Raw genomic sequence first — 20,579 nt, forward strand, 5'->3', positions numbered from 1 at the left:
CTATCAAGCTACCAACAGTATTTTTCACAGAACTAGAACATATAATTTCACAGTTTGTATGGAAACACAAAAAACCTCGAATAACCAAAGCAATCTTGAGAAAGAAGAATGGAACTAGAGGAATCAACAACCTTCCTGACTTCAGACGACACTACAAAGCTACAGTCAGCAAGACAGTATGGTACTGGCACAAGACAGAAACAGAGATCAATGGAACAAAATAGAAAGCCCAGAGGTAAACCCAAGCACCTGTGGACACCTTATCTTTGACAAAAGAGGCAAAAATATACAATGGAGAAAAGACAATCTCTTTTAACAAACAGGGCTGGGAAAACTGGTCAACCACATATAAAAGAATGAAATTAGAAAACTTTCTATCACCGTACACAAAATAAACTCAAAATGAATTAAAGATCCAAATGTAAGACCCAAAACTATAAAACTCTTAGAGGAAAACACAGGCAGAACACTCAATGACATAAATCACAGCAAAATCCTCTATGACCCACCTTCCAGAGTAATGGAGATAAAAACAAAAATAAACAAGTGAGACCTAATTAAACTTAAAAGCTTATGAGCAATGAAGGAAACTATAAGCAAGGTGAAGACACAGCCCTCAGAATGGAAGAAAATAATAGCAAATGAAGCAACTGACAAAGAATTAATCTCCAAAATATACAAGCAGCTCATGTAGCTCAATACCAGAAAAACAAACAACCCAATCAAAAAGTGGCAAAAAAGACCTAAACAAACATTTCTCCAAAGACATATAGATGGCTAACAAACACATGAAAAGATGGTCAACATCACTCATTACTAGAGAAATGCAAATCAAAACTACAATGAGATATCATCTCAAGCCAGTCAGAATGGCTGTTATCAAAAAGTCTACAAACAATAAATGCTGGAGATGGTGTGGAGAAAAGGGAACTCTCTTATACTATTGGTGGGAATGCAAACTAGAACAGCCACTATGGAGAACAATGTGGAGATTCCTTAAAAAACTGGGAACAGAAGTGCTATACAACCCAGCAATCCCACTGCTGAGCGTTCACACTGGGGAAACCAGAACTGAAAGAGACACATGTACCCCAATGTTCATTGCAGCACTGTTTACAATAGCTAGGACATGTATGTCCGTCGGCAGATGAACGGATAAGGAAGTTGTGGTACATATACACAATGGAATATTACTCCGCTATAAAAAAGAACACATTTAAGTCAGTTCCAGTGAGGTGGATAAAACTGGAACCTATTATACAGAGTGAAGTCAGAAAGAGAAACACCAATACTGTATATTAACACATATGTGGAATTTAGAAAGATGGTAACAACAATCCTTTTTGCAAGGCAGCAAAAGAGACACTGATGCAAAGAACAGACTTTTGGACTCTGTCGGAGAAGGCAAGGGTGTGGTGATTGGAGAGAAGAGCCCTGAAACATGTATACTACCATTTGTGAAATTGATGACCACTGCAAGTTCGATGCACGAAGCAGGGCACTCAAAGGTGGTGCTCTGGGACAAACCATAGGGATGGGGTGGGGAGGAAGGTGGGAGGGGGGTTCAGGATGGGGGGACCCATGGCTGATTCATGTCAATGTATGGGAAAAACCATCACAATGTTGTAAAGTAATTATTCTCCAATTATTCTCATAGTCATCTCCAACTCTGTGCAACCCTATGGACTGTAGCCTCCCAGACTCCTCTGTCCATGGGATTCTTCAGGGAAGAACACTGGAATGGGTTGCCATGCCCTCCCCCAGGGGATCTTCCTGACCCAGGGATCGAACCTGTGTCTTTTACATCTCGTGCATTGACAGGCAGGTTCTTTACCCTAGTGCCACATGGAAAGTCCCAATGTATGGGGAAAACCATCACGATATTGTAATTATTCTCCAATTAAACTAATTTTAAAAATCAACTTTAAAAAAAAGGAAGATCATGGTGTCTGGTCCCATCACTCCATGGCAAATAGAAGGGGAGAAAAGTAGAAGCAGTGACAGATTTTATTTTGGGGGGGGCTTGAAAATCACTGTGGACGGTGACTGCAGCCATGAAATTAAAAGGCACTTGCTCCTTAGAAGGAAAGTTATGACAAACCTAGACAGTGTATTAAAAAGCAGAGATCACTTTGCCAACAAAGGTCCATATAATCAAAGCTATGGTTTCTCCAGTTGTCATGTACAGATGTGAGAGTTGGACCATAAAGAAAACTGAGCACCAAAGAACTGATGCTTTCAAATTGTGGTGCTGGAGAAGACTCTCAAGAGTCCCCTGGACTGCAAGAAGATCAAACTAGTCAATCCTAAAGGAAACCAACCCTGAATATTCATTGGTAGGACTGATGCTGAAGCTTCAATACTTTGGCCACCTGATGCAAAGAGCCAACTCATTGAGAAAGACCCTGAAGCTGGGAAAGGTTGAAGGCAAAAGGATAAGGAGGCAACAGAGGATGAGATGGTTAGATAGTATCACCAACTCAATGGACATGAATCTGAGCAAACTCTTGGAGTTAATGGAGGACAGAGGAGCCTGGCGTGCTACAGTCCATGGGGTCACAAAGAGTCAGACACGACTTAGTGACTGAACAACATAACAAGAAGACTATTAAAATTGTAATGACCTTGGCTAATAGATTTGGAGTCAATAGATTCAGGCCAAATCTTGGCTCCACCCCTCACCCTTAGTCCTCTCTTTGTGACTTCATGCAAGTCTCTTCACCTGTAAGTTACATCTTGGTTTCCTAATCCACATAGTGAGAGAACAGCTCATGTAAGTATGAAGGTTGCATGAAACAATATATATGAGAGGCTTACCTAGTGTCTAGCATACAGCAGAGTTCAGCAGTATCAACAGTACAAGTAGTATAGTAATCTGTCTCAGAAGTAAAGGGAACAAAATTTAAATCTCATTATCTAGGAAATAATTGCTCCACTGTGAAGTACTTTTCTAGACTACAAGGGATCTAAGAAATTTTAGCTAGGCTCTTAGGCAGAGGCCAATATTAAAAACATTCCACATCTCAAAGACTTTACAGAGGCAGTGGATAGCTACTTGTATGATGTGATTTATGAAATACAAAGACACTCTGATTAAAATAAAAATTTTTTTTGGTCTACCACAACTTTCAGATATCCATGGAAAGATAGCTTATCAAAAACTTAGATGTTACTTTGAATAAATTACCAGATCTCTTACTGAGACTAGATGCAGAAGAGGATGAATGAAAGGGAAACAGGAGGTTCTAACGAGGAGGGAGAGAATCCAATGAAAGGAAAGGGCAGGGAAAGCAAAGAATCCATGTGCTCTGCTCTTTAAAGACCCACGTTTGCTAAAAGCAGAAGTCTCCCTCCTGCCTGCCTGCGTTCTCTGTGCACTGTGGAAAGGAGACAGACTAGCAGAGCAGAGTGGGAGGAATAAGCACTTGACACCCTCGGTCTCAGCAGCTGTTCATCAACTAGAGAGGGGCCAGATGTGCCGGAGGGGCCAGATGTGCCGAGAGCCGACCTTGGGTGCAGGAAGTGAAAGGCGAGGGGGCCCTTACTGCCTCCAGGCTCGCAAGCATTCCGGGGGGCACCACCATCCATGAACACAGGACTGGGTCACACACTTTGAGCAGAAGTCCAATATGACAGGGATGGCTAGAGACTGTGTTGGCTGAAAATCTCGAAGTAGCTGTCTCAAAAACAACAACTCCTCCTTATAATGTTTTAGTTTTGCAAGATAGAAAGTTCTGGAGAATGGTTGTGTGAAAATGTCAATGTACATAACACGACTGAATTCTACCTTAAAAACGGTTAAGGTGACACATTTTATGTTACACATATTTTACCACAATTTAAAAAAAAATCTTAACACCTTCTCCACCTGAGAGTTTAAGAGGAAAACAAGTTAGAAACTCAAACCCTTTGGTGGCATGAAAAAACAAGTTTTTCAGCAACAAACCCTCACATGGCATTTAGAAAGGTAAGTAAAAACAAATCACTAGAGTTTTGAGGACATTACCTTGCAGACTCGAGCTGTTCTTTCTTCTGCTTTATATCTTCTTCTGTTATTCCTCCCAAGTGTTTATAGTTGCTCTCAGCAATTTCAAGGAGGTGTCTCAATTCTACGATTTTCTTATAAGCTCTCACTGCAAGACAGAGTTGAATAGCAACCTAGTTTAGACAGGTAACAGCCCATGTGCTCACAGGAGGCTGGCCCTGAAGCATATTCTTCCTCTAGAGCCATGTCTGCAAGGTCAGGGGAAGGGGAGGGAGGGAGGATGATGTCTACATAGAAAGATAAACACCAGTAGCAGAGTATTAGGGTGAACAAACAGTGAAATACCTAACTGGCTGATACTGATGCTGGAGGATGTATCATTGTTACTGCTATTATTAATACCACGAACAGGGAGGGAGGGAGGCTGGCCAGCAGTGTTTTAGGAGTGTCAATCACACATAATCTGATTATGTCAGACAATTAGAAAAACTGAAATATGCTTGATTTCTTTAAGATAAAGCAGAACTAATACAATCCCCAAATTTTGTCATTAGTCACTTGTAGTACCTTCAAAAGATGATACTGAGAAGGAAGTTTGCTGATAGCTGCTTTGAGCTATTCTCCACCTATTAAAAGTAAGATTTTTCTATCCTTTGTGGTACTAGTTCTCAACCTGGGTTGATTTTCTCCTCCAAGGAGTATGCGACAATATCTGGAGACCTTTTAACTTGCTGGAGGATGAAGGGAAACAGGCTATTGGCATGTAGAGGCTCAGGATGCTACTAAAGATCTTAAAATATACACAAGAACCCCCTCAACAAATAACGATCTGGCCCAAAATGTCAATAGTACAGAAGCTGAGAAACTCTGCCATACAACTAGGTTAAAAACCACTTCCTCTGATTTATCTCTCAGTTGGTTAGAGCTGCAGGTTCCAAACTGCACACATCAGAATCAACTTGGGCACTTTTTAAAATGCATATGTTTGAGCTCCATATCAGTCCTACAAATTCAGGTCTTCATATCCCATAGGAGCTCCTCTGACAATGCAGATGTGCAGACAGGTTTGGGATCCACCATAACCACCAGCAAGCAAATAAGGGTTTTTTTTTTTTTATGTTACATAAGGTTGAAAGAATTGTGACTATTTATCTAATCTTTAATATTTGAAGGCTGTTTTGAAAAAGCTGTTCTATGGGATTGTAAGAGCTACGACTAATCAGGATTAGCTCCAGGAAGAGAGATCTTAACAAAGGTGAAACTTGAAATAAAAGTGGTAAGAGTTATCGTGCATTTGTGGAGTGCCTAGGATCGGCAGGACACTACACTAAACGCCTTGTACATTTTAATCCTCACAAGAACCCTGTCAGAAGGTAGAAATGGGCCACCTGGGCAGCAGTGAGTGTCTTCACTGAAAGTAACTGGATGCTGGATGACTGGATGACGTGACAGGAGTGTTGAGCCAGGAGCTAAACCTCAAATGGTTCCAGGGTTCTATGCCATGACCCTAAACCTGACTCACTAAAGAATGCTCTGAACTGAAACTCAGTTCCAAGAATTCTGAAATGACAAGAAATCCAACCAGTCCCCTGCAGGTGGTCTTGCAAAACCTAGTGTTCCAAGAAGAGGCTGGCTAGCCCTTTGGCCTTTGTTCTGGCATAAAATTAAATAAGGATAAGAAAATAGCACATACAAAACCCTCACTAGCTGCAAACACCACAGCCAGGAGCCAGCAGAGTCTCACTGTATGACAAGGGTGCAAGAGGACGTTTACATCAAACACACCACAGTAGGAAATTGTTCTAGTTTCATTCATGGTTTTTCCCAAAGCATCTTTTAAAAACTTTGTGATTCACTGATATCTTCAATGATACTTCACAAATATCTCCTGCTCAAATCATTTCAGAAGACACTGAAATTCTACAAATCACCAGTTCATTTTTGGAAATTCTAGTAAGTCCTTGCTAATTTTCAGTACAATCAACAAAAAGAAATCTAAGCACAAACAAAAAATAGATAAACTGGATTTCATCAAAATGAAAAGCATGTGCACTGCAAAGGACATCATCAAGAAAAAAGACAACCCACGGAACAGGAGATAATATCTGCAAGTCACGTGTGTGACACGGGACTTAAATCTGGAAATTCTCTTCAGTTCAGTTCAGTCGCTCAGTCGTGTCCGACTCTTTGCAACTCCATGAACTGCAGCACGCCAGGCCTCCCTGTCCATCACCAACTCCCGGAGTTCACTCAAACTCATGTCCATCGAGTCCGTGATGCCATCCAGCCATCTCATCCTCTGTCATCCCCTTCTCCTCCTGCCCCCAATCCCTCCCAACATCAGAGTCTTTTCCAGTGAGTCAACTCTTCGCATGAGGTGGCCAAAGTACTGGAGTTTCAGCTTTAGCATCATTCCTTCCAAAGAAATCCCAGGGCTGATCTCCTTCAGAATGGACTGGTTGCATCTCCTTGCAGTCCAAGGGACTCTCAAGAGTCTTCTCCAACACCACAGTTCAAAAGCATCAATTCTTTGGTGCTCAGCCTTCTTCACAGTCCAACTCTCACATCCATACATGATCACTGGAAAAACCATAGCCTTGACTAGATGGACCTTTGTTGGCAAAGTAATGTCTCTGCTTTTCAATATGCTATCTAGATTGGTCATAACTTTCCTTCCAAGGAGTAAGCATCTTTTAATTTCATGGCTGCAATCACCATCTGCAGTGATTTTGAAGCCCAGAAAAATAAAATCTGACACTGTTTCCACCGTTTCCCCATCTATTTCCCATGAAGTGATGGGACCAGATGCCATGATCTTAGTTTTCTGAATGATGAGCTTTAAGCCAACTTTTTCACTCTCCTCTTTCACTTTCATCAAGAGGCTTTTGAGTTCCTCTTCACCTTCTGCCATAAGGGTGGTGTCATCTGCATATCTGAGGTTACTGATATTTCTCCTGGCAATCTTGATTCCAGCTTGTGTTTCTTCCAGTCCAGCGTTTCTCATGATGTATTCTGCATATAAGTTAAATAAGCAGGGTAACAATATACAACCTTGACGTACTCCTTTTCCTATCTGGAACCAGTCTGTTGTTCCATGTCCAGTTCTAACTGTTGCTTCCTGACCTGCATACAGGTTTCTCAAGAGGCAGGTCAGGTGGTCTGGTATTCCCATCTCTTGAAGAATTTTCCACAGTTTATTGGGATCCACACAGTCAAAAGCTTTGGCATAGTCAATAAAGCAGAAATAGATGTTTTTTCTGGAACTCTCTTGCTTTTTCCATGATCCAGTGGATGTTGGCAATTTGATCTCTGGTTCCTCTTGCCTTTTCTAAAACCAGCTTGAACATCAGGAAGTTCATAGTACACGTATTGCTAAAGCCTGGCTTGGAGAATTTTGAGCATTACTTTACTAGCATGTGAGATGAGTGCAATTGTGCGGTAGTTTGAGCATTCTTTGGCATTGCCTTTCTTTGGGATTGGAATGAAAACGGACCTTTTCCAGTCCTGTGGCCACTGCTGAGTTTTCCAAATTTGCTGGCATATTGAGTGCAGCACTTTCACAGCATCATCTTTCAGGATCTGAAATAGCTCAACTGGAATGCCATCACCTCCACTAGCTTTGTTCATAGTGATGCTTTCTAAGGCCCACTTGACTTCACATTCCAGAATGTCTGGCTCTAGGTTAGTGATCACACCATTACTCTAATCAACTATTAATATAATCAGTCAGACAGACAACAAGGACTGGTAAGATGTGGAGAAACTAGAACCCTCACATATGGTTGGTGGGAATGTAAAATGGTGTGGCCACTTTGGAAAACATTTTGAAATTCTTCAAAATGCCAGACATACTTTTACCAGATGATGCAGCAATTCCAACTCCTAGGTATATCCAAGGAAATGAAAATACACTCCACACAAAAACATTTATACGAATGTTCACAGCAGCATTATTCTTAATAACCAAAATATGGAAACAACTCAAATGACCAACAACTGATAAATGGATATATAAAGTGTATTTAGCAGTAAAAAAAAAAATAAATGTGAAGTAATGATCCACGTTACAAAGTACAGGAAGCTTGAAAGCGTGCTAAGTGACAGAAAAGTCACTAGTCAGAAAAGACCACAGATGGTATCATCCCACTCATATGAAATGCCCAGAATAGACAAACCTACACAGACAGAGAGTAGGTTAGCAGATGCCTAATTTGAGGGATGGTCTGGAGGTAAGGAAAAGAAGGTAGGGGGAATGGGTGTCAGGTTTCTTTTGAGGGTGATAGAAATACTACAAATTTTATTGTAATAATGGCTGCACAAATCTGAATACACTAAAATCTTAATTGTATACTTTAAATAGGTAGATTAAATGGTATGTGAATTACATCTCAATAAAGCTATTTAAAATAAAGCTGTCAGGAAATTCTGAAGAGATCATTGACTCTGAGCCTCGCTGCGAGGTGGTGATCCAGGTGGGCTGCTTCTTGGGAGCCCCTGGCATCAGCATCTTCACGCTGCATTCACCAGGAAAGAGGTTTCTACCATCCCCTGGAGAAGGAGGTTCTATCTAACAGTGTTCTGGGAGTTCTTTAAAAAAATTTTTTTATTTAGACATGAATTAGAAACTTTTCTCAGAGAATACAGGTTTGGTACAACTAGCTCTTCCTGTCAGAATAACTGAAAATACTTCCCAGAGATCAGGAAGAAGGGAGCTGGGCTTCCCTGGTGGCTCAGTGGTGAAGAAGCAGCCTATCAATGCAGGAGACACAGGTTCAATCCCTGGTCCAGGAGGATCCCGCATGTTGAGGGACAACTAAGCCCATGCAGCACAACTACTGAGCCTGGGCTCTAGAGCCTGGGAGACACAATTACTGAACCCACTGCTGCTACTACTGAAGCCCAGACGCTCTAGAGCCTGTGCTCCACAAGAGAAGCCACCGCAATGAGAAGCCCCTGCACTGCAACTAGACAAAAGCCCAAACAGCAACAAAGACTCGGCACAGCCAAATGAACTTCTTTTTTCTTTTAAAAAAAAGAAAAGGGAGGGAACTGACATTTACTAAGCTTCTGCCATGAGCTAGGCACATCCCATTCGTTAGTGCACTCTGTGAGGGTGACGTTATGTTAATACTCTTATTTTTACAGATGAGGAAACCAAGGTTCAGAGTAACACAGCTAGAAAGAGGTGAAGCCCTGCTGTCTGAATCCACTGCCCAAGCACTGCTCACTTTACTACACCTGCCTCTGCTTTGGTTAGCCTCCATTCAAGCAGATCTTCCTTATCTTTCTCCTCATTATGAAAGAGTGCCAATGAAACAGTTCTTCTCATCCACTCATATGAGCCATGGTCCTCTGACAGACACCATGAGAAGTAAAATTAGGGTTATGTGGCATGAAAGTATCACTTTCCTCATGGAGGGACTGAGATCACATTCAACAACCCCTAGTACAAAAATCTGTACTACTTCTCCCCAAAATACCAAAGTATTTTACTTTGTAGATGGTAATTATCTTTAGAATAATTTCACAAATTTGTGGTAAAAACTGGCTACAGTATTTTTTTATAAAGGGAAAATCATGAAAGAGTTGGCACACTTACCTCTGGCATCTGTTTTATCCGACTCACTGAGACCTAAATCATCTTTGGCATCAGTGCTTCCCTCAACACCATGTCTTATAAAAAACCTAATATTATTTTCATTAATTTCATTCTCATCATCTATATCATATTTCTGTAGTCCTTCTAATAGCTTTACTGCTGCTAAATGGGCAAACCTGTAGAAAAGAATTAGTAATTAACAGGATCCATAATCTTTTTCAAATTTAATCACAGTTTGTACTTAATTTAGGGAATTACACTCTACATCATCTCACCAGCTCAACTCACCACTAAAGAAGCAAAACTATATCTGAAGGTCGGTGGCAATGTGACACATATCCAGCTATGCAGGAAACTCAAATAGTTAGTGGAAACGAAGGATAAGCAGTCATATTAAAGGCTGATTCCATAATTTGGGGAGAGGCCAATTTACATGGCATGTGGAATCTTAGTTCCCCAACCAGGGATTGAACCCAGGCCCTCAGCAGTGAGAGTGCAGAGTCCTAACCACTGGGCTGCTAGGGAATTCCCAGATTCCGTAATTTTTAGTGGCAAAAATTCAACTGAAAGAGGTGATCTACTATCAAAAGAACATTTGGTGTGGGCCCAGACAGAGCTGCCCAACTGAGCAGAAAGCCCAGAACCACCCTACTTGATCTACCTGTGTTCACTACCTTTTCTTGATGGCCTAATTTAGACTGTAGAGTTAGTTCTGGTTCCAGTTTTAGGGAAAACTACAGCTCTAGCCCCCTTAATCTTCATCCTTCCTCAACCCTCAAACACTCAGCATGGCTTTGAAATTTAATGGAAAAATAATGACTTTTCTGTCCACATTTCCTATTTTCTTTGATCTTCTCTACACCTCTATGAAGCTAGTAATATACTCTTGGTTTTCAAGTTGTTGCTGTGACTGTATGTAATCTGCATATTTTTCCCAAGGTTTTGCTAATTAAAATGTTTAACTGCTTTCTCTTAGGAGATGAAGAATTACTCACTAAACACAAAAACCTAAAATCCCTATTTTTTTCCCCACACACATAACCACATGCATACATATATCCTCACCTTTCACCAGGTATTGCAAATCATTAATGATATAGTAATAAACACAGGAACAGCTAGCACTTACTGAGTACTTGCTTTACAACACATTCAAGGGTACTTCTATAACACCACACTCACACTTAGCATTTTAGTAGATGAATGACAAAAAAATGTGGGCCAGACATTATAATCACTCGTGATACTGATATAGACAAACAGATCCGTGGATAAAATATAGGGTACAGAAATAAGCCCATGTATACATGGACACCTAACTTGGACAAAGACACAAAGGCAATTCAGGAAAAAAAGACAGCTTTTTCAACAAATGGTACTAGAACAAATAGATACCCATATGCAAAAAAAAAAACCAAAAACTTAGATGCATACCTCATACCATATACAAAAATTAACGTGGATCACAGACATCAGTGTAAAACCTAAAATTGCACAATGTCTAAAAGAAAACAAAAGAAGAAATTTCTGTGACTTGGAAGATTTCTTGGATATGATACCAAAAGCGTAACCCAAAAAAGAGCAAATTGATAAAAAAAAAATTTTTATTCTTGGGACTTCCCTGGTGCTAAGTGGCTAAGACTCCACACCCCCAGTGCAGGGGCCCAGGTTCCATCCCTGGTCACAGAACTAGATCCCACATGTTGCAACCAAGAGTCTACATGCCATAACTAAAGATTCTGCATGCCTGTAACTAAAAGATCGCATATGCTGCAACTATTTTTTTTAAAGAATCCTACATGCTACAACAAAGGCTGAAGATCCTGCAAGCCACAACTAAGACCCAGCACAGTCAAATAAATTAGTAAATATTTTTTAAATTATTTTTACTTTTCATTATTAAGAGGATGATAAAACAAACCACAACTGAGAGAAAATCTTCACAAAACAAAAATGTGAGAAAGAATTAGTATCCAGAATATAGAAAGAGCTCTTAAAACTCAACAATTAAAAAAAAAACACTACCCAAGTTTTAATACTGGACAAAAGATATGAACAGTAACTTTTCCAAAGGAAAACAAACAAATGTCAAATATGAATATGCAAAGATGCATCAAATCATTTTTCATTAGGAAAAAACAAAAGCCACAATAAGATACTACACACCTACTGTAATTACAAAAATCAAAACATCTGGCAATATTAAATGCTGGCAAGACAAGGGGTAACAGAAACTCTCATGCATTCCTTGTGAAATGCAAATTGGTGTGGTCACTTTGGAAGGCACTGTGACAGTTCCTTAAAAAGATAAACACTCCCTTAGCATCTGACTTCCCTGGTGGCTCAGACGGTAAAGCATCTTGCTGACAATGAGGGAGACCTGGGTTCAATCCCTGGGTCAGGAAGATACTCTGGAGAAGGCAACGGCACCCCACTCCAGTACTCTTGCCTGGAAAATCCCATGGACGGAGGAGCCTGGTAGGCTGCAGTCCATGGGGTTGCAAAGAGTCGGACACGACTGAGCAACTTCACTTTCACTTTAGCCTCTGACTCAGCCGTCCTACTCCTAAGTATTACCCAAGTGAATACTTGCGTTCACACAGAAAATCTGTATGTAAATATATATAGCAGCTGTATTCACTATCACAAAAAGTAGATACAAATAAGACGTCCTTCAACAGGTCAGGGGATAATCAAACTCTGGAACACTGTGGAATTCCACAGCCAGTGGAATACTACACTGCAACAAGAAAGAGATGAACCACTACACATGAACGAACTTCAAAATAATTATGCTCAGTGAAAAAAGCCACATACATAAGAGTATGAGTATATACTGTATGTTTCCATTTATATAAAATTCTAGCAAATGCAAACTAATCACTAGTGAAAGAAAGCAAATTCACATTTGCTTGGGGAAGCAGTAGTGGAAAGCAGTGGGAGAGAGAGAGATTACAAAGGTGTACAAGATTTTGTGGGGGGTGAAGGATAAGTTCACTATCTTGATTGTGATTATGACTTCACAGGTATATACATGTATCAGAATTCATCAGTTTGTGCTGTACAAATATGTGTGCTTTACTGATAAATCTATTTTTAAAAATAAAGACAAAAGTTAGCCTGAGTTGATAATGCTGCTGCTGCTGCTAAATTGCTTTAGTCATGTCAGACCCTGTGCGACCCCATAGATGGCAGCCCACCAGGCTCCCCCGTCCCTGGGATTCTCCAGGCAAGAACACTGGAGTGGGTTGCCATTTCCTTCTCCAATGCATGAAAGTGAAAAGTCAAAGTGAAGTTGCTCAGTCGTGTCTGACTCTTAGCGACCCCATGGATTGCAGCCTAGCAGGCTCCTCCGTCCATGGGATTTTCCAGGCAACAGTACTGGAGTGGGGTGCCATTGCTGTCTCCAGATAATGATGCTGCTGCTGCTACTGCTGCTGCTAAGTCGCTTCAGTCGTGTCTGACTCTGTGCGACCCCATGGACGGCAGCCCACCAGGCTCCCCCGTCCCTGGGATTCTCCTGGCAAGAACACTGGAGTGGGTTGCCATTTCCTTCTCCAATGCATGAAAGTGAAAAGTGAAAGGGAAGTCGTTCAGTCGTGTCCGACTCTTCACGACCCCATGGACTGCCGCCCACCAGGCTCCTCCATCCATGGGACTTTCCAGGCAAGAGTACTTGAGTGGGGTGCCATAGTATGCAGTAAAACAAAACCACATTCCAAGGCTTCAGAAAGATCCTACAGTGACAAAAATTTTATGGAACACGGCCTCACAAACAAAAACTGCATGGCAACTTAATGAATAATTAGGCCCCTGCATCCTGTCAAGCCTCATGTGCAGCTTTAGCCCACACTCCTGTTTTAGACTCAAGTTGTTCTGAGCCACATGCGTTCGTCAAACACACAAGGCGTTATCTTTCAACTCTTTCTCCTTCAAGTGTCAGCATAAATATTGCTTTCACCAAGAAAAAAATTTTCCCAGACTTCTATATAAATTCTGACACCCTGCAGTTCCCTTCGTAACTCTTACCACCATCTGTATTAACATTCTTCCCCCACAACTTTCAAACAGAACTACTAGGGCACTCTTTCTTCTATGTCTTTCACTGCACTTTATATAGGACTCCTCTGGTGGCTCAGAAGAATCTGCCTACAATGCAGGAGACCCAGGTTCAATCCCTGGAAGATCCTACATATAACATGTGCTGATAATGTAACTATAATCAATAAAAGTCACATTTGCACATTCATCTCTCCACAAGACCATAAGGTTGTTGAGAGCAAGGCCTAAGTTTTTTCATCTTAGTAATTCTAATGCTAACCACAGCACTTGGAATATGGGTAAGCTGAATGAAAAACAATCAAATGAACAAATGGATGAACTAAGTGTTCCTTGAGGACCTGATCTGAAATGAGCTCGAAGCGAGCAATAATGGGTGTTACATTTAATTCAAATACAAATATTAAACTGTTTCAAAATCCATGCAACTCCTTTTGATTATTCCTTTCCATCACACAGCATTTCTCAACAGGTATCAGCATTTGGGTGGGACAATTCTTCATTGTATACCACTGTTCTGAGCACTGGAAAATGTCTGGCATTCTTGGACTGACCTCATGAAACATCAGTGATGGTCTCCATCATTGTGACAACACCCCTCCACACACATTTCCAAATTCACCACCCCACAAAGAAAGGGGACGATACTATCTCCCAACTGAAAATTACTGCTTTAGAGAGAAGAGCTGATACGTTGTCAAACATCAGTTTAGTTTGAAAATTATCATGCCATCAGCATTTGACTAAGTCCTATAATTTCAGAAATCTTCAGAAATAGAATTCCGAGTATAGGAGAATAAATGCAAAATTTTAAAAACAAAGACAGAAGCAAAACAGATAGAGATACCTCTTAGCCACGTCACTGGGTTTCTCCCTTGCTTTGTTGGTAATGTTATTGTCTGCTCCCATTTTAATCAGCCATTGCAAACACTCTATATGGCCTTGCCCAGCAGCTGTAAAAAACAAACAAAACGCACACACACACAGAAAAGTTATTGTTATCAGTAAACAATTTTCTAAAATTTTGGACAGTACCACTAGAGAATACTTTTGTAAATACTAATCCTTAGAGTATCAACAAAAGTAGGTTGGCCAGATGTTATCTTCTCTATTTCACTTATTCATTCATCAGACACATATTTAATCAAATGTTTGCTATGCTCAGCCCTTATGTAGGAACTTTACATACAGATACAAAAAAGCTGAAGCTCACAGATGGTATTTATTTAACATCACACAGCCAGTAAGTAATGGATTTGAAACTATAATCTATGTTTTGTGCTAACCTTTATCCAGTGCTCATCGACTGTACTCACAGCTCCTGACCAATCCTGTATCAGGCCAAATGTGAGTATTATCTGTGTGAATGTGAAAGACTGAAAAATCTTTTGTCATCTTGTATAGTTTATGCCTCTGACCCTCACAACTCAGAATTTATAGGCTCCTCGATGATTACCTAAACTGTTTGTTAGCTTTCCTTAAAACACATGCACTCAATATTAATCTTCACCTCCACAACTCAGCTTCTATGTTTTAGCACCTGGTGCCCATCACCCAATTATCTGCTCATCTAACTTCTCCGCTCCTCCCCAGTCCATCTCAAGAGTCAGGGAAACTGGGGCGGGGAGGGGCAGGGAGTTCAATAATCTAAAACGACTTGAGTTTAAATTCACTAAACAACAGACTGGAGGACAGGACAGAACTCAGAAAGTGGCTGGCATACAGAAATAATAAACGTCTACAGAGCTGATGAATAAATGATGAAGAAATGAATGGAATCTCAGCTCTACTCTTACTAGTTGTGCAACCTCAGTCAAGAAACCTGAGGGGAGTGGTATAAACTGGAAATTTGGAATTAACAGATAGACTACTATACATAAAACAAATAAATAACAAGGACCTACTGTATGGCATATCTTGTAATAATCTACAAAGGAAAAGAATCTGAAAAAGAATATATACATATATGTAAATATAACTTAATCACTTTGTTATATATCTGAAACATTGTAAATCAACTAAACTTCAATTTTTTTAATGAACATTAAAAAAAAAATCTGATCCCTCTGGACCTCAATTTCCTTGATGTCATATTTATAATAATAATACACTACTTCATAAAACTACAATAAGGATTAAATATGACAGTTTTACACCTTGTTTAGTGTTTACTAACATATTATATCTATATTCCCATGACACTTCTGTAATTTAACCCGAAGAAACTTCTGTTCCTTAACATCTACTCCTAAATTCCTATTGAATGTATTTTAACAGCCAAATACTTTTTGCCACTGATTACATCCTGACTTATACAAATCTCTAGGTGGTCACTGTATAAGCATGTAGCTCCTTAGCAATAAGGTCTAAATCTCATACTATCTTCACGGTGTAGGCATGTGGTTGGTGCTGAATACATACGTGTGTGCTCAGTTGCTCAGCTGTGTCTGACTCTTTGTGACCCTATATGGGACTCCATAAATGTTTCTCTTTTAAGTGAATGAGTGGATGAAGATGACCACTTTGGAGAACTGTTCCTTGTTGTCTTAACTTTCCAAGTGTTTTAACCCTTTAGGTCAATGATGTGTAATTCTGCATATATTTTTGAATAATGTGCTGTGTGTGTGTTCATTCACTTAGTCATGTCTGACCCTTTGTGATCCCATAGACTATAGTCCACCAGGCTCCTCTGTCCATGGGATTCTCCAGGTAAGAATACTGGAGTGGGCTGCCATTTCCTTCTGCAGGGGATCTTCCCGACCCAGGGATCGAACTAGCGTCTCCAGCATCTCCTGGACTGGCAGGTGGATTCTTTTACCACTGAGGCACGCGGGAAGCCCTGCTGAATATATACATGCCTCTGTAAAATGAGTCAAAGAAGAGGAACTTCTGGTATGACTCTGATGCTTTAAAAGTCAGTCTACCTCCAATATTGTCAACAGTGAGCAAAGGACACAAAGCCAGACCCAGTGACATGGCAATGCCCTCACTATAACACTGCAGCCAGCTTACAGAGGCCTGCAAGGCTCTCATCCTCCCCGTCTCTGCTTGACTCATCCCCAAAACTCAGTGCTGGCTCTTCAAGAGACTGGGATTTCTCTCAGCAACTCTAAAACCAGCTAACACAGAATACTGCAGGGGACTTCCCTGATCGTTCAATAGCTAAGGCTCCACACTCCCAACTCAGAGGGCCTAGGGTTCAATCCCTGGTGAGGGAACCAAGTCCCACATGTATAAGGATTTCTCATGCTATAACTAAAGATCCCATGCGTGGCAACTAAGACCTGGCACAGCCAAAAAAAAAAATGAAATATATATTTAAAAAAAGAGAACACTATGGGATTTCCCAGACCTCAAGATGCCCATCTTTGCTACAATGCTACAACGATGACACTCCACCTAAACATCAGCAATACAAACCAGTTTTATATATATAGGATATGATATGGAACTTTGCTCCAGGGTACCACATTTAAAAAAATACTCTATGAACATTTTGAATCTCCTCCTCATTCACAAAAGTCATGGTAAAGTGTTTTACACCTAAACATTCAGCGGAGATAGGTGGAATGAAATTCTCCAAGTCTAGGGTAGAACATTTACCAAAGTGAGGACCTTTCTATGTGAGGAGAAACCCCTTTTCATGTTCCTCTTCCTCCTGCTCCACTGACCCTCTCTCTCTGATAAAACATGGTGTTTAAATTCTATACTTGAGACACAATATGACTTACATAAACTGTAATGATTAAGCTAACAACAGAGCCAAGAGAAACACAATCTGCAACTGGGACTCCCAGAAGTAATGTATGAAATAAAGTCCAATTTAAACACAAGACTGTATTAATAAGCCTACTTTTTACACTAAGATTTTTAAAAGAATTATATGCCATTGATGAAGAAACTTATGACATATCTCAAATGAAACAGAATGGAAATTCACATGCAGCAGGTTAAACATTTGGTTTTTTACTTTATAAATAAAAGTAAGATTGTCAAGAATAAATCCTACAGTATATATTCCCACCACTGAGCTAACAATTCTGTCAAGAATACACAGAAGAACTGTGCAAAAAAGATCATCACCACCCAGATAATCACGATGGTATGATCACTCTCCTAGAGCCAGACATCCTGGAATGTGAAGTCAAGTGGGTCTTAGAAAGCATCACTACAAACAAAGCTAGTGGAGGTGATGGCATTCCAGTTGAGCTATTTCAAATCCTGAAAGATGGTGCTGTGAAAGTCCTGCACTCAATATGCCAGCAAATTTGGAAAACTCAGCAGTGGCCACAGGACTGGAAAAGGTCCGTTTTCATTCCAATCCCAAAGAAAGGCAATGCCAAAGAATACTCAAACTACCACATAATTGCACTCATCTCACACGCTAGTAAAGTAATGCTCAAAATTCTCCAAGCCAGGCTTTAGCAATACGTGTACCGTGAACTTCCTGATATTCAAGCTGGTTTTAGAAAAGGCAGAGCAACCAGAGATCAAATTGCCAACATCTGCTGGATCATCAAAAAAGCAAGAGAGTTCCGAAAAAAAACATCTATTTCTGCTTTATTGACTATGCCAAAGCTTTTGACTGTGTGGATCCCAATAAACTGTGGAAAATTCTTCAAGAGATGGGAATACCAGACCACCTGACCTGCCTCTTGAGAAACCTGTATGCAGGTCAGGAAGCAACAGTTAGAACTGGACATGGAACAACAGATTAGTCCCAAATAGGAAAAGGAGTACGTCAAGGTTGTATATTGTCACCCAGCTTATTTAACTTCTATGGAGAGTACACCATGAGAAACACTGGGCTGGAAGAAGCACAAGCTGAAATCAAGATTGCCGGGAGAAATATCAATAACCTCAGATATGCAGATGACACCACCCTTATGGCAGAAAGTGAAGAACTCAAAAGCCTCTTGATGAAAGTGAAAGAGGAGAGTGAAGAATTTGGCTTAAAGCTCAACATTCAGAAAACGAAGATCATGGCATCTGGTCCCATCACTTCATGGAAAATAGATGGGAAACAGTGGAAACAGTGTCAGACTTTATTTTGGGGGGCTCCAAAATCACTGCAGATGGTGACTGCAGCCATGAAATTAAAAGACGCTTGCTCCTTGGAAGAAAAGTTATGACCAACCTAGACAGCATATTGAAAAGCAGAGACAGTACTTTGCCAACAAAGGTCCGTCTAGTCAAGGCTATGGTTTTTCCAGTGGTCATGTACAGGTGCAAGAGTCGGACTGTGAAGAAAGCTGAGCACCAAAGAATTGATGCTTTTGAACTGTGGTGTTGGAGAAGACTCTTGAGAGTCCCTTGGACTGCAAGGAGATGCAACCAGTCCATTCTAAAGGAGATCAGCCCTGGGTGTTCTTTGGAAGGAATGATGCAGAAGCTGAAACTCCAGTACTTTGGCCACCTCATGCAAAGAGTTGACTCACTGGAAAAGACTCTGATGTTGGGAGGGATTGGGGGCAGGAGGAGAAGGGGATGACAGAGGATGAGACGGCTGGATGGCATCACCAACTCAATGGACATGAGTTTGAGTGAACTCCGGGAAATGGTAATGGACAGGGAGGCCTGGTGTGCTGCAATTCACGGGGTCGCAAAGAGTCGGACACAACTGAGCGACTGAACTGAACTGAGCTGACAATTTAACAGTCTGATTAAAAAACAAACACAAAAAGATTAAGATTCTAGAATTTCACACAGAGGTAAGGAGAACACAAAGAAAGGTGGCAGATATTTTGAAAATGTGTTCAAATCTAATGTTCATTGATACTTCTATGGCAGTAAAAACATTTTTGCAGGGTACAAGAAAGAGGAAAATTCTACTCAACCTTTTTTAAAATATATTTGTTTGTTTATTTATTTGGCTGCATCAAGTCCTAATTGCCACACATGGGATCTTAAATTGTGTCATGTAGGATCCTTTGTTGTGGGGCGTGGGCTCAGTGCACTGAGGCATGTGGGATCTTAGTTCCCTAAACAGAGAGTGAGGCCACATCCCCTGAACTGCAAAGGTGGATTTTTTAACAAATGGACCACCAGAGAAGTCCCCTGCTCAATCCTTTTTTCTAGAGAGATAGTTTCCGTTTCAATAAATTAATCAGTCATTTTTAGTCCAAAGAAAATGACAGTCCTCAGAAACTTCTCTGGTAGTGAATTTCACTTAACTAACATGACAGCGTCACAGAGAATTTCTTGTGAATTACCCTCAAATGTAATGGTGTGTGAATGTCTGACATAAAAGGAATTTTCACACTAATAAGCACCCAGACTCTTGAGAGTCCCTTGGACTGGAAGGGGATCCAACCAGTCCATTCTGAAGGAGATCAGCCCTGGGATTTCTTTGGAGGGAATGATGCTAAAGCTGAAACTCCAGTACTTTGGCCACCTCATGTGAAGAGTCGACTCACTGGAAGACTCTGATGCTGGGAGGGATTGCAGGCAGGAGGAGAAGGGGACGACAGAGGATGAGATGGCTGCATGGCATCACCGACTCAATGGACGTGAGTCTGAGTGAACTCTGGGAGTTGGTGATGGACAGGGAGACCTGGCGTGCTGCGATTCATGGGGTCACAAAGAGTCGGACACGACTGAGCTGAACTGAACTGATACCGTATAAGGTAGACTGATACCTCTTAGCATATCAGGAAAAATTTTACATTTTCATGTGCTTCTAATGAATAATTATTTTAACAGGTAAGTAACTCAACAGAAATTGTGTCAAAACTGAAGCAGGAATCATAACTTACCTTTATGCATAAGAGTTGATCCATTATTATCACGTTCATTAATATTAATTACTCCATCTTCTATTAATTTCTTAAGCATTTCCAAATCACCCTTAAAGGCAGCCATATGACCTGGAAATGCTAAAGCTATAAGTAAAAAATTTAGTATTTCAGTAAACACAGGAATTCATTCTTTTTCCCT

The 20,579-nt window shown here is 40.6% G+C and overlaps 1 protein-coding gene across 8 annotated transcripts in view; it reads right to left on the minus strand.

Annotated features, from left to right (window-relative positions):
- The window catches only part of ANKRD42 (ankyrin repeat domain 42), a 65,155-nt gene that overhangs the window by 14,247 nt on the left and 30,329 nt on the right, over positions 1–20,579 (minus strand). For 4 of the 8 annotated variants that reach the window (XM_040255593.1, XM_040255591.1, XM_040255592.1 and 1 more), the window contains 4 exons: positions 20,399–20,524; positions 14,491–14,596; positions 9,585–9,760; positions 4,007–4,133 (listed from right to left, as the gene is read on the minus strand). In XM_040255593.1, coding sequence (XP_040111527.1) covers positions 4,007–4,133; positions 9,585–9,760; positions 14,491–14,596; positions 20,399–20,524 — 535 coding nt within the window. The remainder of the gene's footprint in view (positions 1–4,006; positions 4,134–9,584; positions 9,761–14,490; positions 14,597–20,398; positions 20,525–20,579) is intronic. The other 4 variants (XR_005723617.1, XM_040255596.1, XM_040255595.1 and 1 more) reach the window with 2 other exon arrangements.

Source organism: Oryx dammah, unplaced genomic scaffold, assembly GCF_014754425.2.
Source record: "Oryx dammah isolate SB20612 unplaced genomic scaffold, SCBI_Odam_1.1 HiC_scaffold_15, whole genome shotgun sequence".
Classification (NCBI taxonomy): Eukaryota; Metazoa; Chordata; class Mammalia; order Artiodactyla; family Bovidae; genus Oryx; species Oryx dammah.